Source organism: Eucyclogobius newberryi, unplaced genomic scaffold, assembly GCF_026437365.1.
Source record: "Eucyclogobius newberryi isolate DKJ021-1_F unplaced genomic scaffold, fEucNew1.0.hap1 SCAF_21, whole genome shotgun sequence".
NCBI classification, from domain to species: domain Eukaryota; kingdom Metazoa; phylum Chordata; class Actinopteri; order Gobiiformes; family Gobiidae; genus Eucyclogobius; species Eucyclogobius newberryi.
Genome location: NW_027315846.1, coordinates 28,886,611 through 28,908,097, shown reverse-complemented (window position 1 = coordinate 28,908,097; position 21,487 = coordinate 28,886,611). Strand labels below are relative to the sequence as shown.

Sequence of the window (21,487 nt, the reverse complement as noted above, 5' to 3'; positions counted from 1 at the left end):
TAGGTATTTGTAGTCCTCTTAGGTATATGTAGTCCTCTTAAGTATATGTAGTCCTCTTAAGTATTTGTAGTCCTCTTAGGTATATGTAGTCCTCTTAAGTATATGTAGTCCTCTTAAGTATATGTAGTCCTCTTAGGTATATGTAGTCCTCTTAAGTATATGTAGTCCTCTTAGGTATTTGTAGTCCTCTTAGGTATTTGTAGTCCTCTTAGGTATATGCAGTCCTCTTAGGTATTTGTAGTCCTCTTAGGTATATGCAGTCCTCTTAGGTGTAGTCCTCTTAGGTATATGCAGTCCTCTTAGGTATATGTAGTCCTCTTAGGTATATGTAGTCCTCTTAGGTATATGTAGTCCTCTTAGGTATATGTAGTCCTCTTAGGTATATGTAGTCCTCTTAGGTATATGCAGTCCTCTTAAGTATATGCAGTCCTCTTAGGTATATGCAGTCCTCTTAGGTATTTGTAGTCCTCTTAGGTATATGCAGTCCTCTTAGGTGTAGTCCTCTTAGTTTAGTTTGTATGTTTTGATCAGCTCCTTCCAGGTCGTTAGCGCAGATTTTACCCAGGAATTTTCCACTTCCAAAACCATGTTGACGTCATGGCAGTTTTTCCACATATTTCCAATATCATTACAGTCCTATTGTGTTTCGTTTTTATCCTCCACAAAGCAGGAAGTGCGCTGTTAGCATGCTATTGTTTGTGAGGTTTACTGTGAATGTAAATTCTGCCCTGTAGTTGTGAAAAGCGCTTATATACTCATAAGATCAGCAACAGAGGCACAAATGAAAAAAAAACAAAGAATGTGACACATCAAGCTCTTATTCTGCTGATAAAACTGTGTGTGGAATGTCTAACCAGGGACTCCCAGACTTTCTGCTCCCCAGACACTTCCTCCAACTCCTCCGGGGGGATCCCGAGGCGTTCCAAGGTCAGCCGAGAGACATAGTCTCTCCAGCGTGTCCTGGGTCTTCCCCGGGGCCTCTTCCCCCAGGGAGGCGCCCAGGAGGCATCCGGAACAGATGCCAGAGCTACCTCAGCTGGCTCCTCTCGACGTGGAGGAGAAGCGGCTCTACTCTGAGCTCCCCCCGTGTGGCCGAGCTCCTCACCTTATCTCTAAGGGAGCGCCCAGCCACCCGGCGGAGGAAACTCATTTTGACCGCTTGTATCCGCGATCTTGTCCTTTCGGTCACTACCTAAAGCTCATGACCATAGGTGAGGTCAGAACGTAGACCGACCGGTAAAAAGAGAGCTTTGCCTTTCGACTCAGCTCCCTCTTTACCACAACAGTCGATGCAGCGACTGCATCACTGCAGCCGCTGCACCGATCCGCCTGTCGATCTCACCCTTCATCCTTCCCTCACTCGTGAACAAGACCCCGAGATAGTTGAACTCATCCACTTGGGGCAAAGACTCCCCACCCACCTGGAGAGGGCAAGACACCTTTCTCCAATTGAGAACAATGGGCTCGGATTTGAAGGTGCTGATTCTCATCCCAGCCGCTTCACACTCGGCTGCATATCGTCCCAGTGCATGTTGCAGGTCCGGGTTTGATGGAGCCATCAGGACAACATCGTCTGCAAACAGCAGAGATGAGATCCTGTGGTCCCCAAACCGGACACCCTCCGACCCCTGACTGCGCCTAGAAATTCTGTCCATAAAAATTATGAACAGAACCGGTGACAAAAGGCAGCCCTGGCGGAGTCCAACATGCACTGGGAACAGGTCTGACTTACTGCCGGCAATGCGAACACAGCTCCTGCTCCGGTCATACAGGGACCGGACAGCCCTGAGCAAAGGGCCCCGGACCCCGTACTGCCGGAGCACCCCCCAAAGGACACCCCGAGGGACATGGTGGAAAGCCTTCTCCAGATCCACAAAGCACATGTGGACTGGTTGGGCAAACTCCCATGAACCCTCGAGCACCCGATGGAGGGTATAGAGCTGGTCCAGTGTTCCACGACCGGGACGAAAACCACTCTGCTCCTCCTGAATCCGAGGTTTGACTATCGGTCGGATTCTCCTCTCCAGTACCTTGGAATAGACCTTACCCGGGAGGCTGAGGAGTGTGATCCCTCTGTAGTTGGAACACACCCTCCGGTCCCCCTTCTTGAACAGAGGGACCACCACCCCGGTCTGCCAGTCCAGAGGCACGGTCCCCGAACGCCACGCAATGTTGCAGGGACGTGTCAACCAAGACAGTCCAACAACATCCAGAGACTTTAGGTCCTTAGGTCGGATCACATCCACCCCCGGAGCCCTGCCACCGAGGAGTTTGCAAACAACCTCAGTGACTTCAGCTTGGGTGATGGTCAGCCCCTGAGTCCCCGGTCTCTGCTTCCTCTTCTGAAGACGTGACTGAGGGATTAAGGAGATCTTCAAAGTATTCCTTCCACCTTCCGACGACATCCCCAGTCGAGGTCAGCAGGCCTCCACCCGCACCGTAAACGGTGTTGGTGAGGAACTGCTTCCCCCTCCTGAGGCGCCGGACGGTTTGACACAGAGATTATTTCATTTATTTAAACAGGGGGACCCTTAAGAACAAGCTGTCTGTTCATTAATAAAGGGAAGTCCGTGTCTGGTCAGGTTCGACACAGGGTCGGGTTGGATCATTTGAGTCATTTAAGTTGAGTTTCCTCTCAGGTGCAATCATTGTTTCATAAAGACATGTAAAGATTCAGATGTCTTCTCTGTCGCAGACACAGACTGACATGGTGACAGCGCGGACTGAGCACCGGGAATGTGTACAGCTTTATATGTGCTGTCCAAAATAAAGGCTGGAATAAACAGCCTTTCTCTGTGTTTAAAACATGTAATACTTAGTTGTGTGTGTCGACCACCGGGAACAAATGTGACCACCTTTAACGATAAAATTGAAGAAATGTTGAATAAGACGGGCACAGACAAAGTCAAAATAGCCCGTGGAGACTTAAATATAGACTTGGTAAATCCACTTAAACAGAAAAAAACACAGATTTGATCAATTCCATGTCAATAAGAGAAGCCCGATAACAAGGCAAACGCCAACACTGATAGATCATACTTTTACTGACAGAACAGAAGGAAACATTTGGAGGGCTCTGTTCATTTGTGATAGAAGTGACCACCTGCCCGTATTTACAGTGTTTCAAAATGTCTTTAGGAAGAGAAATCAGACACAGACTCACTCTAAACTTAGAAGGCAGAAAACATGGAAACATTCCAGAAGGATCTTTGTGCTCAAAGAGTGAAAGTGACTCAACTACAGACGTGGATGTGGCACATGATGCTTTCCTGCACAGATTTATTGAGCTGCATCATAACAACTGTCCTGCAACAAATCAAGATAAAGGAGATTTATAAAACAAAGCCATGGAAAACCAAAGCAATAGAAAACACATGTGAAAAGAAGAAAAAGTACTATATAAAGAACTTGTAACGCAGAGAACAAAAGAGGCAGAAAATGGAAGTATAATTAGAAACAGTAAGAAGGAATATTATCATAAGTGACTTGAACAACAGAGACACAATATGCAAAAGACATGGAAAGTGATATTCAAAGTTGTTTTAGAAGGATCTCATAGTGATCAGAAACTCAAAAGACACAGCAAATGAATTCAACAAATACTTTGCTAATGTGGGTAATAATGAACAAATGACATAAAAGAGTCTAAAAACAAACATGAGGAAATTAATAATAGGATCAATACAAATGTGTTTTCAATGTTTGCATCAAATGTGAACAAAAAATAAAAAACATGTTATAAGTGATTTCAAAAAGACTGAACTGTGGAGCATTTTAGGATTCAATTGTTGTTCATCACATTTTCTGAACACAATTTTAAAAGTAAAAAAAAACAAAAAAATCTCTTTACTCACTGCATATTGTGGTTTATTATTTTGCAAAGATCATATTTTATTAAAACAGTGTGATTTGTTCAAAACAGACACTTGTGTGAGGCCGATGTCTGAAGTTTGTTTTCTTCTGTCAAATAAACTCTAAAATAAATGTCTTTTGTTTGTACAGATGTTTTATTTCACACACATTAGAGCGAGTCTGTCGGAGCGCACAGAGACACTGAGGAGTCATAAGTCCTGAGCCTAAACCCAGGGACCAGAGAGTGAGTGAATGTGGTGTTGAAGGTGTGGAGGAGGATCAGTCGCTCAGAGGAGACTGTGTAGAAGGACAGAGAGCCAGCAGGACAGTCCACAAACACTGCTACTGTCCCACAAGAGGAGGACCAGGACTGAGGGAGGAAGGTGGGTTTGTTATTATGACGAACAGAGAAACCACCTTCAGAACACTCTAGACTCCAGGACTGATTATTCCATCCAAACAAACTGTCATCACTGTCTCCTTTCCTTCTGATTCCTCTGTAAGACACTGATATAAAAACCCTTCCACTCCACTGGACCTCCCAGTAACAGCGACCAGTCAGACCAGTGTCACACAGAAGCTGAGGCCAGTGATTAAATCTGTCCTGATGATGTGGATACAGCTGCTTCTCTCTCACACATGTCACCTTCTTGTTGTTGTCAGACAGTTTGAGTTCTCTGTGAGCTGTGTTTGGATCCAGAGTGAGATCACAGAAATCTGATGGACAGAAGACACAACACAGCAGCAGTTAGTCCCCTGTGCGTCTCAACATGTGGAGACACACTTTATTAGGATTTCATGATACAACTATTTGACTCTATTTATTCTTCAAATGTACAGGATTTAATTGATTTATGATTCTCATTTCTATATTTATTTGTTGCACCAATCCAGTGTGTTTCATGATATGTTGAGTGTAATGTCCCGTTCAAACCGCAAACGCCTATTCGCGCGTTATGGCGAAGTTGGACGCAAGTACGTATGAAGAAAAACGCAAATAAGCCGCGTTCTCGACGCAGAGGAGCAGAGCCGAAATATAGTAAGCAGATGCGCGTTTGCCGCGTGCGCATGCGCAGTGGAGGTGTGGTCAGTAAAGTGGAGGTGTGGTCAGTGCAGTGGAGGTGTGGCCAGTAAAGTGGAGGTGTGGTCAGTGCAGTGGAGGTGTGGCCAGTGCAGTGGAGGTGTGGTCAGTGCAGTGGAGGTGTGGCCAGTGCAGTGGAGGTGTGGTCAGTGCAGTGGAGGTGTGGTCAGTGCAGTGGAGGTGTGGTCAGTGCAGTGGAGGTGTGGTCAGTGCAGTGGAGGTGTGGTCAGTGCAGTGGAGGTGTGGTCAGTCTGGCTTCTTTAATGGCGGATCAAAGTTGAGAAAGTGCCTTTTGCGTATTTGCTTTTCAAAGCCCAAAAACAGAGACGCTCGGCGGCGTGTCTGGATCCACCAGTGATCCGAGTTGAGTCAATAACATCATTTGCTTCAAGACTGGATAAACATCGCTCTCAGCTGTAGTTTTGTTTGTCCGGGTCCTGTTTGATGACTTGTTTCCCGCATTGGTGCGCGGACATGTACCAGGACAACAACTACAGACGCCTGTCCATCTGTCCATCAGGTCAGTACACAAATATTCATGTCTGAGCGCAATAATAAAGTGTATGTGCTGTGTATGTGCTGTGTATGTGCTGTGTATGTGCTTGTGGTTGTGTATAAAACCAATGAAAAGTAGATAGATAGTAAAAATTAAACATAGTTTTCATAGCGTTACCATTTTAAATTTGATTGTGGTATATTTAATGAAAGTACAAGTAAACTACATTTAGGCTCTATAGTTATTTGTTTGTTTTATTATTCAGATTTCTTGCCACTTCTACAGGACAATCACCAGCAGCTTCAGGTCCACAACAGAGGACTGGACGTCCACAACAGAGGACTGGACGTCCACAACAGAGGACTGGACGTCCATAACACAGAGGACTGGACGTCCACACCACAGAGGACTGGACGTCCACAACAGAGGACTGGACGTCCACAACACAGAGGACTGGACGTCCACAACAGAGGACTGGACGTCCACAACACAGAGGACTGGACGTCCACAACACAGAGGACTGGACGTCCACACCACAGAGGACTGGACGTCCACAACAGAGGACTGGACGTCCACACCACAGAGGACTGGACGTCCACAACAGAGGACTGGACGTCCACAACACAGAGGACTGGACGTCCACAACACAGAGGACTGGACGTCCACAACAGAGGACTGGACGTCCACAACACAGAGGACTGGACGTCCACAACACAGAGAAGTGTTTTTGATAAAGTGTTGTAGCAAAGACCACATGTTCACAGATTGAGCCCAAATGTCATGTTGTTTACACTGAATAAGATAAAGTTAAATGAATAAAACAGTGAGAAGCTTCTCTTAAGTTCTCTGTTCTCTTTACTTCTGCACCTACTTGTGCGTTGTAACACTTAAATTTCCCCACTGTGTGGACTAATAAAGGATTATCTCATCTTGTCCTTGTTTGTTTTTGTTTATGATCTTAAATTGTGGTAAATTAAATAAGTACATCTTTAAATAGCCACTGAATTTCCCACAGACTTCCCAGTATTATATATATGAAGAACGTGCATGTAAACAGGACACACATTTTATAATATAAAATAATTTATTTTGTGGAAAAATAGGACAGTAAATAACTATATATATTATAGTCGTCTGCCATTGTTGTGTGCCGGTTCTTCTCGGGTGAAATGTGTACGTACGTCACCGGAGCGTCATCTCCGATTGGCTGCTGCACCGCCGCGCAGCAGAAAAGCTCAAAATTCTGAACTTATTTGCGGCGAACCGTTTTGATGCATTGAAGCTTATTCGCCCGTCAAAGCGTCTCGAGCGGAAAACGCAAAAGCGCGCTTCGCCTCGCCGCGCTCCTCGGCGAATCGCGCCGCAAATAAGCGGAAACCGCGCCGCAAAAACGCAGGAGGTGCTCGACGCGCGTTTACATAGACTTTGAATGTAACTGGACGCTTTTGCCGCACCGGTCTGAACGCACCAGTTGAATTGTCAGTAGTTTGTTGGTGCAGTGGACAAAGTAAAGCTCAGTGTGACGTCACTACACACATTGCTTCACTCCTCTGTGCTTCATGACACACACTTTCTCCTTTCAAATGTCTCTATATGAATCCACAGTCACTTGTGCTTGTGTGTAGACAGTCCTGTGCTGAGTCAAACAGCTGTGTCTGTGTCAGTGTCTTAATAACTCTGTGTTCAGTGATGGACACAGTCTGAGGCCACGCCCACAGAGAGAGAGAGCCAATGAGAAAACAACAGTAAAGTCTGTTCAATCATAAGAATCATGTGGAGTATTAAAGTGCTGTTTGTGTCAGAAATAAGATCATAAAACTAACCAGTGTGAAATGACTTAAGTCAGACTTACATCTCGTGATGGGATTCATCCATCGTTCTCCTTTGGGCCTCAGTCTGAAAGAAACACACACATCAGTGTTTTTCACAGAGGATTTTCACTTCATGTGAGATGAAAGGTTTGTTCTGTAGAAGCTGACAGAGGTTCTCAACCTGTGGTACACGCCCTTCAATGTTTATATATAAGTCGGTTGTAACTGTATTTATTGTTTTTTTATTGTTGTCATTTAATATTGCAATTAGTGTCAATCTGAGCTGTTAAATGCCCTTCTGGGGACTGGTGTTGTGAATTAGCCATGTCTATTAAAGGTTGAATGGAGTCTTATTTCCTGGTGACGTGGACGGTCCATTAGTCCTGCCACGTATCAATCATAAAACGCACCTACTGCACCTGCAGCCTCGTGCGGCTCGTCCTCCGAGAGCAGCACGTTTCCCCGTGTCTAAGCGCATTGATCTATCATAATATAGTTCCCTCAGTGTACGGGACAAAATGAAGACGGAGAAAGACAGTTCGAGCTGACTCAGAAGAAGACGGAAATCTTCGGGAGACGAGCGATGTGATGCGCTCCGTCGCGCTAATAAACAAAAGCATGTGTGTGTTGTATCAGTCCACACGGGGGAGTGGCATGTGCACGGGGGAGTGGCATGTGCACGGGGGAGTGGCATGTGCACTTCCGCCTGCTTGCTCAAATCACCGAAAAATAGTCCATTGCCCCTTTAACACTGACCCACGGGGCCCATAATGACCGACCCACGGGGCCCATAATGACCCACGGGGCCCATAATGACCCACGGGGCCCACAGTGACCCAAGGGACCCACCGGACCCATAATGACCCACGGGGTCCATAATGACCCACGGGGCCCATAATGACCCACGGGACCCACCGGGCCCACAGTGACCCAAGGGACCCACCGGGCCCACAGTGACCCATGGGACCCACAGTGACACATTGCCCACAGTGACCCACAGGACCCACAGTGACCTACGGGGCCCACAGTGACCCACGGGAACCACAGTGACCCACAGTAACCCACAGTGACCCACAGGGCCCACAGTTACCCACGGGGCCGAAAGTGAACCACAGTGACCCACGGGACCCACTGTGACCCACAATTACCCTATAGGCCTACAGTGACCCACGGGGTCCACAGTGACCCACACGGACGGAGCCCACAATGACCCACCGGACCTACAGTGGCCCACATTGACCCACAGGAACCACAGTGACACAAAGGGCCCACAGTGACCTACGGGGCACACAGTGACCAACAGGCCCACAGTGACATACGGGCACACAGTGACCCATGGGGCCCACAGTGACCCACGGGCACACAGTGACCAACGGGACCCACAGTGACCCACAGGACCCATAGTGACCCACCGTGACCTACGAGGCCCACATTGACCCTCGGGAACCACAGTGACCCACAGTAACCCACAGTGACCAAATTGACCCACAGGGCCCACAGTGACCCACGGAGCCGAAAGTGAACCACAGTGACCCACTGGACCCACTGTGACCCACAATTACCCTAGAGGCCTACAGTGACCCACGGGGTCCACAGTGAGCCACAGTGACCCACGGGGCCCACAATGACTCACCGGACCTACAGTGGGCCACATTGACCCACGGGAACCACAGTGACCCAAAGGGCCCCCAGTGACCCACAGGGCCCACAGTGACCTACGGGCACACAGTGACCAACGGGACCTACAGTGACCCACGGGGTCCACATTGACCCACGGGGCCCACAGTGACCCACGGGGCCCACAGTGACCCACGGGGCCCACAGATAACACTTTCACTATTGTCCACTCTCAGTCCAGATATAAACTCATTTGTCAAATCCACAGTTGTTTCATGGGGACACGCCCCCTCTGCATTAGTTTGATCAGAATGAACATGTAATGCACATGTTGATTTAAATCACTTTTCCACATTTTTGAGATATTAAATGTTGGAGATGTATATTGGTGGGTCGAGTGGATTAGTGGATTGTTCTAGTCCTTTCTCTGCTAAACGAGGGAGACACACAAACGGCCCACACAGAGCTGCTGCAGAAGAAACTGCTCACCATTGTTGGTCTTTAAACAGCACTGAAGAGGACGACTGGGCCCAAACTGACTGTTTTTATCACTGGTGAAGTGACAAATGTTGGTTTGAAACACAGGAAAGACAAAATAATGAATTCTTGTTTTTAGTTCAAACACTCAGTCACTCACTCGTGAAGCTGGACAACACAGTCACTGAAATTTAGTTCAAGAAGCACAATAATTGATGATAAACTGAAATTTAACTCTAACACTAAAGCCAAGTTTGAAAAACCGAGTAACAAAAAATAATTTTGACAGAACAATGAGACTGTTCTACAAATTATTTTTACTCCTGGTGAAGTGGTCCCTGCCCCGTGTGGACGGTCCCTCTTCTGCCTGAAGAGTGGCTCCAGCTCCAGTCTCCCTCCCGTCTGATGGAGTCAGATCTCTCCTTCACTGTGGAACTCCTCCAGGTTTCTACTTTTTCCCAAGGAGGTTTTTGTAGTTTTTCCTGGCCGAGAAGGAGAGTCTAAGGACAGAGGACTCTGGGACATTGTCCCTCGCCACCACAGACATTGTCTGACTCCATCGCCACTACAGACATTGCTTGATTAATTTTTCACTTTCGCCCTCAGAGGCAACTGTTGTTGTGATTTTAGGCGTTACAATTTTTTTATTTTATTTAATTTAATAAAATTTAATTTAATAAATTGAATTAAAGTTGAAGGTAAATTCACAAAAAATTAGTTTTAGGGACTTATAATGAAGCAAAAATGTCCGGGTGGAATCCATATAAAAGTATTAATATTTGTATAATTAATTTGACTGAATAAGTGGGATACAGCTTTATTATTAAGTACAACACATCAAACGGCCCGAGAGTCCCTTTTGTTAGATGGGGACAAAATTGAATAAGGAAAGGAAAAGTCCAACGTCCCACGTGTGGAACGTCGTAAGCATAAGGTGAATGTTTACTCTGTCAAGGAGTATGTAGTAAAGTAAGTGAAATGTACAATATTGATTGTTGTTAGTTACTTCAGTCCAAACTTTTCAATTTAAACACACTTCTGGGTCAGTGGTCTTTTATTTCATTTGCTCCAGTAGACAGACCTAACTGAACTACACTGGTCCATACCATAGTGAACACACTGTTACCTGATATTAACCTGTAAATAGCACTCTTAGGTGTTACAAATCTCAGTGAGGACAGGTCCATACCTGAGAGTGTCCAGTGTGCAGTGGGGGTCCTCCTGTAGAGCAGACAGGAGCTTTACTCCTGTGTCTCCTGGATGGTTGTAGCTTAGGTCTAGTTCTCTCAGATGGGAGGGGTTGGACCTCAGAGCTGAGGCAAGAGAAACACAGCCTTCCTCTGAGACCAGACAACCTGACAGTCTGAGGACACATATTATTCTAATCAGTGACATTAAACCCAAAGTACACAAATTAATACAAATCCTCTATATTTATGTTACTTTCATCAATCATTATTTCATAGTGAATAATATTAAACTCTCTGACCTGAGCTGTTCCAGTTTACAGTGAGGACTCTTCAGTCCAGCAGATAACATCTTCAGCCCCGAGTCCTTCAAGTCATTGTGACTGAGGTCCAGGACTCTCAGACTAGAGGACTGGGAGCTGAGGACTGAGGACAGAGCTTCACAGCTTCTCTCTGACAGGTTACAGCTGCTCAGTCTGGAGAGAGACAACATTGTTTATGTAGAAGTTGAATCCAGCCATTTTCTGTTAAACAAAGGTTACTCACAGAGCTTCCTCTGAAGTAGAGTATTTACTCAGCTCAAACTGGTCCAGATCTTCTTCTGATGACAGTAAGATGAAGGCCAAAGCTGACCACTGAGCAGGAGACAGTCCACCTTCAGACAGACGTCCTGAACTCAGGTACTGTTGGATCTGCTCCACCAGAGAACGCTCATTCAGTTCATTCAGACAGTGGAGCAGGCTGATGCTCCTCTCTGCAGACACATCCTCATTCAGCTTCTTCTTGATGTACTCTGCTGTTTTCTGATTGGTATCGGAGCTACTTTCTGTCTGTGTCACCAGACCTTGCAGAAGGACCTGATTGGCAGACAGTGAAAGACCCAATAGGAAGCGAAGGAGCAAGTCCAGGTGTCCATTTGGACTCTGTAAGGCCTGGTCCACAGCCGTCTGGTGAAGGTGCCTTAGTTTTCTTTTCACATTAAATATTGACCTCTGTGTTTTCTCTGAGAGCAGGTTGATCCCAGTCTTGATGAAGGTCAGATGGACGTGAAGAGCTGCCAGAAACTCCTGCACACTCAGATGGATGAAGCAGTAGACCTTGTCCTGGTACAGGCCTGGCTCCTCTATAAAGACCTGTGTGAACACTCCGGAGTACACTGAGGCCGTTGCAGCGTCCAGCCCACACTCGCTCAGGTCCCTCTTGTAGAAGATCAGGTTTCCTTTCTGCAGCTGCTCAAAGGCCAGTTTTCCCAGAGACTTCACCATCTTCTTGGTCTTTGGACTCCAGTGTGGGTCTGTCTCAGCTCCTTCTTCATACTTGATGTTCTTGACTTTGGCCTGAACCACCAGGAAGTGGATGTACATCTGAGTCAGGGTCTTGGGCAGCTCTCCTCTCTCTCTGCTTTTCAACACATGCTCCAGGACTGTGGCAGTGATCCAGCAGAAGACTGGCATGTGGCACATGATGTGGAGGCTTCTGGACGTCTTGATGTGGGACATGATTGTGTCAGCCTGGTCTCTGAAGCGCTTCCTGAAGTACAGTTCCTTCTGTGGGTCAGTGAACCCTCTGACCTCGGTCACCATGGAGACGCACTCAGGAGGGATCTGATTGGCTGCCGCGGGTCGTGTGGTTATCCAGAGGCAAGCAGAGGGAAGCAGGCTCCCCCTGATGAGGTTTACCAGCAGCACGTCCACTGAGACAGACTCTGAGGGGTCAGTCAGGGCCTTGGTTTTGGTGAAGTCCAGAGGAAGTCTGCACTCGTCCAGACCGTCAAAGATGAAGAGCACCTGGAGGTCTTCAAAGCTGCAGAGTTCTGCTTGTGTTTGACTAAAGAAGTGATGAACAAGTGTCACCAAGCTGAAGCTTCTCTCCTTCAGCACATTGAGTGCTCTGAAAGTGAACGGGAACAGCAGCTGTATGTCCTGGTTGGCTTTGCCTTCAGCCCAGTCCAGACTGAACTTCTGAGTGAGCACTGTTTTCCCGATGCCAGCCACGCCCTTTGTCAGCACTGTTCTGATTGGTCCTTTTGTGTCAGCTGGGCCTTTAAAGATGTCTTCACATGTGATGGCTGTCTCTGCTGGGTCTGGTTTCCTGGAGGCTGTTTCCATGTGTCTGACCTCATGTTCCTGGTTGACCTCTGAAGACCCTCCCTCTGTGATGTAGAGCTCTGTGTAGATCTGCTTCAGAAGGGTGGGGTTTCCTGCTTTAGCGATGCCCTCAAACACACACTCAAACTTCTTCTGCAGGTCACACTTCAGTTTACGCCCACAAACTCCAGAATAAGTCCCTGAATAAAGACAAACAGACACAGCCCTGAGTTTCAGAGAATATAAAATGACTGTGAGCACCTTGTTCAATGTGTTAAATGGTCCTACTGCTCCACAGACGTTCAGCCAGCTCCTTCTGCTTCATCCTTCTCAGGAAGTTCAGTGTGATCTTCAGAACAGCCTCACTGCTGCTCCTCTGCTCTTCATCCTCATCCTTCAGAGGCTCTAAGCATTCTGGGTAATCTGTAGTCAGAACCTTTTGGAGCTTCTTCAGCTCCTTCTGGACAAAAGTGAAGATGTCCTTCTCCAGAAGCTGAACAGACATATTATAAACAACACAAATGCAGTCAGAGTCAGGTCTGTGTGAAACAAGTTCTCATTCATCGGAACATTTCCAAACTTTTGTGAATGACAGACCTTTAATATGGAGTCCAGCTGTGTCTGATGGTGCTGACCACTAGAGACCTCTGGACCCAGCTGCTCCACTCTGTCAAAGACACTGATTAAATGTTTATTCAACACTCAAGTGTATGACCCATCGACCGGCCACTGCTGAAGGACTCACAGCTGGGGAACAGTTCAGAAATCTCTTTCTCTAAACTTGACATTTTTCAAGCTATTAAAGATTATTTACTCCAGAGAATCAAGTGATTTTTTTTTCATATTCTACAGAATTTCATTCACCTCACATTTACTGAATATGGTTTTGTTGCTTGGAGGTCAATATGTGGTAAGTTCTGCTCACTTTCAGATCCTGCAGTGGTTCAACTTCTATAATGTAATGACACTATCCCATTATACACAGATCACTCACAACTTGTTCCTGAAGTTCACTGGGTCTCTCATAGACCTGTGACTCCTGAGGGACTCACAGCTGGGACCAGGTTCAGACGGAGGATGTTTGATCCTAGGACACAGAAGAAGACACACTTCAGTAAAACACATGCGTCATTATGACAAAGGTTATTTATTTCAGTTCGAGCGATGAAACACAACTTAATTTCATGTTTTAAGTTTGAGTCTACGCACACAAAACTTATTTTATTGTGAAGGGGCGAAGGAAGTGTTAGAGGGGTGAAGGCATTTAAGATTACTGTTGTTGCACCGGTGTGGTTGATGGAAGTTAATAAACGTACCTCTTGTCTGCTTATTCTAACTTCCACAAGTCTAAATTCATTATATTGGCATTGCCTTTTTGATTATAAACATTAACATACATAATATTTGGCCCACGATTCGACAAAAGAGTTTGGTTTGATGGAACACTGTGGCTCATGCACTTATTCTATATTTTCAAGGCCAGAGGGGTAACTTAACCTCCTTAAACGCTCCACGTGTGTTTGTATTTTGTGGTGTGTCAGTTCAGGTGAACAGAGAACTGCAGAGAACTACTATTTTGTAATAAAGTCAAATACAAGTTTTTTCAGTTCCAAATACCTATGTGACGGAGCACCGTTAAAGCCGTGAAAAGTCGGCCCGGACCAAACTGAGAAAAACAGGTTTTTAGGTTTTTTTCCCCAAATTTTTGATTTTTGTTTTTTTGCATTATGTGAAAGTTGAAGTTATAAAGGAGCCCCTCCCCCTCCATGCTTCAGATAACAGTATTCATTACCTTAAATGTACACATTAAGCCGTTAAAAATGGGTAGTTTCCGTGCTCCGCGCGGGGGCGTTACCTTTTTTCAGCAGCGCAAAGTTGATCTTTTTCCACCAATCAGCTGCGAACCACATGGCTACAGCTACGTGTTCTCCTCAGAGACATTATTCATTTCTCCAGACTTTCTACAGAGCTTACGATTCCCTGGACTACATTGCAACGGAACTGAGGTACTTTTACTCTAAAGTACTGCTTTAACGCTGTGTAGAGAAGGTGGTTTCGTGATGTCACTTTAGCCTCGTCACTTTTGCCTCGGGCACCGGAGCAGAGACAGAGCAATGCTAAGCTAACATGCTGCTTCAGTCTTCACTCTACATTATAAACTTGGGCTTGAATTTAATGTGACTACTACTGAATAATTAACATCACGTACTCTCTTGAAACTAGCTGTTTTGGGATGGTATAATGTCTGTATCTTCGTGTTTTTTACTGTAGCCCGCGTTAGCCGGTTTAGCTCGTTAAATTCCAAACTTCTTTGTTTCACTTTTCAGAATTGGCGCTCACAGCTGGATTTTATCAAAAACTATGCAGAAGTCCATTGCATTACACATCATTTACTTAACTTCACTTTATTAAATGTACAATAAAGTGCAAATGCAGAATAGCAATTATACTTGTTGACTGTTACTGTATGAATAGACATAAATGTCTTTATCACACACAATAATGTCACATTCATGTGCATATAACTGATGTAAATAGTGTTTATTTTACTATTATTATTATTAGTAGTAGTAGTATTATTTTGTCTTACGCTAGCTGTTTTTATTTTATCTTTATTTTTCCCCTCCTTATTGAGAAATGAGAGGTTCTGTCTATAGGTGATTTTGTTTATAAGAGTTCTTCTATTAAGAGTGTTTTTTAAACTTCCTATAACTTCCTCTGTATCTTCCTGCGTTGCAACAATTAAATTTCTCCATGTGTGGACAATAAAGGAAAATCTTATCTTATCAAATGTCACATGTCTTAATCTAATTCCTTTGCTCTCTCCCTCTGTCTTCTACAGATACACTTTCCCTCAAACCCTCTGCAGCCGGTCAGCACGGAGCGACACGCTTTCTCCCCTGATTGCGGCTTTGGACTTATCAAGCGAGCATACATGAAGACCAGGGTTGACACTTTGGAAGACATCGCTGAGGTTAGTTTATATTATTTGACTACTGTAATGTGTAAACATTAGTCTGGTAAAACTTCAGTGCTGCTCTCTGCTTAAGATATATTTCTTCTGTTCTCATTTTTTTTACATTGTCGCCCTTGTCATCAGGTAGTGGAAAACAGCTCTCCTGAGTCTCACCTCAATATCCCACAGCTTGTTGGAACGGCGGATGGCAAAGTGTTTGTCAAGAACTTGGACTGGCAGAAGCATCTGAGTCCCTTCTTCAGACGGCTTCCAAAGATCAAGAGTTATCAGCACTTCAGGTATTTATATTGAAACTCTCACATTGTGTTAAAAATAAAATGAGTTAATGAGTGTTTTATGTGAAATAGTTAGCCATTTCTTAAATGTCCTGTTATTTGCTTATAGCTTTGATGCCAAGAGACCAGGTGTGGTGCTTGCAAAAAGTCACTGTTGAAGCAGAACCTGTGGAATTTCAGCTGCTACGCAATTCAGCTGTTCTGCCTCCGGTTGACAATCTCCATGTCCTGGTCCCACCTGGACTGAACATTGACAGGCAGACCTATCTGCATGAAAAAATCAGGCCTTTCTGTGCTGACGAGGCAAAAGACATCACATGCCCAGCGCCAAGAGTCACTGCAGAGAAGAGGATGTGATCTCTGATGTAATTGGACTCTTGGATTATTACATTTTTATGATGTACATATCACCACTTCCTATTGCGCTACAAAACTTTATTTTTATTATTATGTACATATCATGTCGTTTAGTGCTCAGTGTTCAAGTTTTTGTTGTTTGTGTTGCACTGAATCACAACTGACCACAACTTACTCAAATATGATCAGAATCTGTGAATAACTCAAAATGTCTCCGGGTAGACTTGTAACTGGTTTATCCACGGTCAGTCACATATGACTAAATGTTTCTCTCTGTAGATCAACTGTGATCTGAAGTTGTAACACACATAAACTGAAGCACAGTATTGGTGAAATTACACCTGTTTTTCTTAATACATTTCAGTTAATGAGAACAAAGGCTTTGTCTTTTTTTTAATCGATCCAGTAATTGCTTCAAAAACAGCGTAGGCTATATAAAGCTATTTATTTCTTATATTTTTTGTTGTTTTATGTTTCACGTTATGTTCAGCCCGCGACTCAGCCTGAGCGTCGAAATTCGGCCCACGGCCCAAAATGAGTTAGACACCCCTGGTCCATTAAAACAACTCCTTAAATGACTCATGTTCATCTGATGCTTTTAGTTTTCTGATGTAGTTTGTGCATATAAACAAAGACCAGTCAGATCTAATTATTATGTCTGACTTAATAATAATAATAATAATAATAACTTTTATTTATATAGCGCTTTTCAGTGACCCAAAGACGCTGAACATATATAAAAAAGGGAGTGGTATTTACAGACAGGGGGGGACAACACGTACAATACACATTAATATACAGAATAAAAAATAACAAGACAGAAGAAGTAGAGAGAAAAAGATGGGGATGTAACAGGGGGTAGAAGAGTAGGCAATGGGGTAGAGGAGGCTAGGGGTAGGGGAGGTCATAAGCTTGGGTGAAGAGGTATGTTTTTAACTTACTGTGGATCACGTTTCTTTTTAAAGTCAATATCTCGTCCAATGGAGCGTTCACTGGTCACTTCTCCCCTGCTGGTGGTGGGAGGTACTCCGTCCTCTCTGTGCTCTCTCTGATCCATGCTCAGTCCAGAGTCCTACACAATGACATCACACTGTTTAACCCCGCCCACTCATCACATGGTTTATTTATTTCTCCATAATATTCAATCTGAAATGGCACATTACAAATACAAACAACAAACATATAAGTCTAAAATAAGTGAGTACATTTCTGTTGTTCTGGTTGTACATGTGTGCTGATCTGTCACATCAAACTAAAGGACAAACAAATGAACAGGTTGTTTACTTGTCCTTATATTGAAATAAACACAGACTACATGAGCCATCAGCCTGTTCTGTGCAGTCTGCACTTTAGTCAAGTGTTTCATCTCATGGAGCCTCAAGAAAACACATTCACATCAAACTGTAACATATGAGATTCAAACTGAACTAAAACCAGTCACAAATTCAGTGGGAACCAAAAGGACCAAAACAGGACCATTTATTTGGGTTTAGAGGAAGTGACAGCAGCAAAGTCCTACACTGCCCCCTACAGACACAAGTCAAGTTCTACAGGGAAATGATAAACAACAACAAGTGATATTAGACAATTATGAGTGAGGCAAAATCTACAAATAGGTCAATAATCTAAACAGAACTATGACTAACAAATGTAAAGTAATAAATACATTCAGCACTCATTATAAATAATTAAAGAAGTTTTAATTAAACTAATGATATAACAAGGCCTATAACCAGGAAATAAACCAAGGCCTAATTCAGGACTAAACCAGGTCTAATCCAGGACTAAACCAGGACTAAACCATGACTAAACCAGGACTAAACCATGACTAAACCAGGTCTAAACCAGGTCTAAACCAGGTCTAAACCAGGTCTAAACCAGGTATAATCCAGGACTAAAGCCAGTGTTAAATCTAATCAAAGTAGTCAAACCTGAGCGGATCCAAAGAGTCCAAAGTGTCCCAGAGAAAAGTGTGCGGCTGAAGGAAGAAACCTGTTTGTGTGTTCTTCCTGGAGTGACTCAGAGCCGCTCCTCTATTGGCTGTGGTCCAGGTGGGCGGGGCTTCACACAGGTGAGTGACAGGAGGTTACTGCTGAGGACACAAATATGGCAGGACCTGAAGGCTTTATTAGACAGGTGAAATGGGGAAGAGAGAGGAGGAAGGACATGCAGCAAATTGAGTATTTGTTTTCACTTTTCACTTTTGATTCGTGGCTGAAAACACGTTAAGACTCATATTTTAGAACATTTTCACATCAGTTCATGGTTTAGTTTCTTTGGTGTTGCTCCGAAAGCTTCTCCAAACTGAAGAAAGGTTGAAGAAAGAGCAAAAGTCTCCATAGTTGTGGTTTCCTCCTCTGTCTCTCCTCCTCCTCGTACGTCAGTTATTGAGACACATTTTCAGATAAAAGTGGATCCTATCGTTTGTACGCTCTGACTCTCCAGTTTGCTTTCAGCTCGTTCTAGCCTCTAGAAAAACTCTCCTCTATAAAACATGTTCTGAAGTCTTTGAACAAACTGAATGTGACGCTGTATCACTGACGTGGCTTCAGAAGCACAAAGTGGCAGAAGTGAATATCCAAGGTTCTGACTTTTATACAACAAATCGGTACAATAGTGGCCTCGTGTACGGATCAAACATTAAGAGGTACCACCACTGCGGAACAGGCTAGAATATCGAATGCCAACAGCGCCCCCCTATATCTGTTTTTGCTTGGCAGAGTTTTTTGCTATACTATTGTTTTTTGCCAGTTGTTTGTTTGTTTTTATTCTTGTTCTGCACTTTGCACTCTTGTTCTTGCGATAAATAAAGTAGTATTTTCCTGTAGAACCGGGCCGGCCCTGCCGGGGCGGTCCTGCCGGGGCGGGGGGGACAGCAGGAATAGTCTGAAACTCTGCTCCAGCTTCACTTACGTGTCCAAGATTTTCAAAGAAAGTGTCACAGTGTCAAATTTGAAAGAAAGTGTATTGTTAGACATAAAAAAGACAAAAGCTCTTGCCATTCATTTCATGTTTGTGATATCTTTTCAGTTGTTTAGAGAAATGTTAGAAAACATGAATTCCAGAATGATATGACTGAATAAGTGTAATAAAACAGCACTAAAGTCATATTTTCAAGTGTTCCAGATGATCCAAATTCACCTTCTCTTATGTTATAGGTCAAATGGCCGCGCAGTTTCAGGGACCGCGGCATTTCCCTTCTAGCCCGTTATAGCCTCATGGCTAACCCTAACCCTAACCCTAACCATAACCCTAACCCTAACCCTAACCCTAACCCTAACCCTAACCCTAACCATAACCCTAACCCTAACCCTAACCCTAACCATAACCCTAACCATAACCCTAACCCTAACCCTAACCCTAACCCTAACCCTAACCATAACCCTAACCCTAACCCTAACCCTAACCCTAACCATAACCCTAACCCTAACCCGCAGTTTCAGGGACCGCGGCATTTCCCTTATAGCCCGTTATAGCCTCATGGCTAACCCTAACCCTAACCCTAACCCTAACCTTAACCTTAACCTTAACCCTGACCCTAACCCTAACCCTAACCCTAACCCTCATGGCTAACCCTAACCCTAACCTTAACCTTAACCTTAACCCTGACCCTAACCCTAACCCTAACCCTAACCCTACCTTAACCTTAACCCTAACCCTACCCTAACCCTAACCCTAACCCTACCCTACCTTAACCTTAACCTTAACCTTAACCCTAACCCTACCTTAACCTTAACCCTAACCTTAACCATAACCATAACCCTAACCTTAACCATAACCCTAACCATAACCCTACCTTAACCTTAACCCTAACCTTAACCCTAACCTTAACCCTAACCTTAACCCTAACCTTAACCCTAAACATAACCCTAACCCTACCTTAACCTTAACCCTAACCTTAACCATAACCATAACCCTAACCTTAACCATAACCATAACCATAACCATAACCCTAACCTTAACCTTAACCTTAACCCTAACCTTAACCCTAACCTTAACCCTAACCTTAACCCTAAACATAACCCTAACCCTAACCCTACCTTAACCCTAACCCTAACCTTAACCTTAACCTTAACCCTAACCTTAACCCTAACCATAACCCTAACCCTAACCCTAACCTTAACCATAACCCTAACCTTAACCTTAACCCTAACCATAACCCTAACCCTAACCTTAACCTTAACCCTAACCATAACCCTAACCATAACCTTAACCCTAACCATAACCCTAACCATAACCCTAACCCTAACCCTAACCTTAACCTTAACCCTAACCATAACCCTAACCCTAACCTTAACCATAACCCTAACCTTAACCTTAACCCTAACCATAACCCTAACCCTAACCTTAACCCTAACCATAACCCTAACCATAACCCTAACCCTAACCTTAACCCTAACCTTAACCATAACCCTAACCTTAACCTTAACCTTAACCTTAACCCTAACCTTAACCTTAACCCTGACCCTAACCCTAACCCTAACCCTAACCCTAACCCTCATGGCTAACCCTAACCCTAACCTTAACCTTAACCTTAACCCTGACCCTAACCCTAACCCTAACCCTACCTTAACCTTAACCCTAACCCTACCCTAACCCTAACCCTACCCTACCTTAACCTTAACCCTAACCCTACCTTAACCTTAACCCTAACCTTAACCATAACCATAACCCTAACCTTAACCATAACCATAACCCTAACCTTAACCTTAACCTTAACCTTAACCCTAACCTTAACCCTAACCTTAACCCTAACCTTAACCCTAAACATAACCCTAACCCTAACCCTACCTTAACCCTAACCCTAACCTTAACCTTAACCTTAACCTTAACCCTAACCTTAACCCTAACCATAACCCTAACCCTAACCTTAACCTTAACCCTAACCCTAACCCTAACCATAACCCTAACCCTAACCATAACCCTAACCCTAACCTTAACCTTAACCCTAACCATAACCCTAACCATAACCCTAACCCTAACCTTAACCCTAACCTTAACCATAACCCTAACCTTAACCTTAACCCTAACCATAACCCTAACCCTACCCTAACCTTAACCCTAACCATAACTCTACCTTAACCTTAACCCTAACCTTAACCCTAACCTTAACCCTAACCTTAACCCTAACCTTAACCCTAACCTTAACCCTAACCTTAACCCTAACCTTAACCCTAAACATAACCCTAACCCTACCTTAACCTTAACCCTAACCCTAACCTTAACCATAACCATAACCCTAACCTTAACCATAACCATAACCATAACCC

General features: G+C 44.4%; 2 protein-coding genes across 4 annotated transcripts in view; both read right to left on the bottom strand.

The window, feature by feature from the left end:
- Positions 1-3,756: 3,756 nt before the first annotated feature.
- Positions 3,757-21,487, bottom strand: part of LOC140370223 (protein NLRC3-like) — a 300,708-nt gene continuing 282,977 nt past the window's right edge. For all 3 annotated transcript variants that reach the window (XM_072457277.1, XM_072457278.1, XM_072457279.1), the window contains 4 exons: positions 10,824-10,997; positions 10,524-10,697; positions 7,282-7,325; positions 3,757-4,569 (listed from right to left, as the gene is read on the bottom strand). In XM_072457277.1, the coding sequence (XP_072313378.1) occupies positions 4,022-4,569; positions 7,282-7,325; positions 10,524-10,697; positions 10,824-10,997 (940 nt within the window). In that variant the 3' untranslated portion in view covers positions 3,757-4,021. The remainder of the gene's footprint in view (positions 4,570-7,281; positions 7,326-10,523; positions 10,698-10,823; positions 10,998-21,487) is intronic.
- Positions 11,064-18,297, bottom strand: LOC140370954 (protein NLRC3-like; the record flags this gene model as incomplete). The annotated part of the gene is made up of 4 exons (XM_072458236.1): positions 11,064-12,808; positions 12,897-13,101; positions 13,206-13,275; positions 18,149-18,297. Coding segments are annotated over 4 exons (2,169 nt in total), but the record flags the coding sequence as incomplete, so codon positions are not given.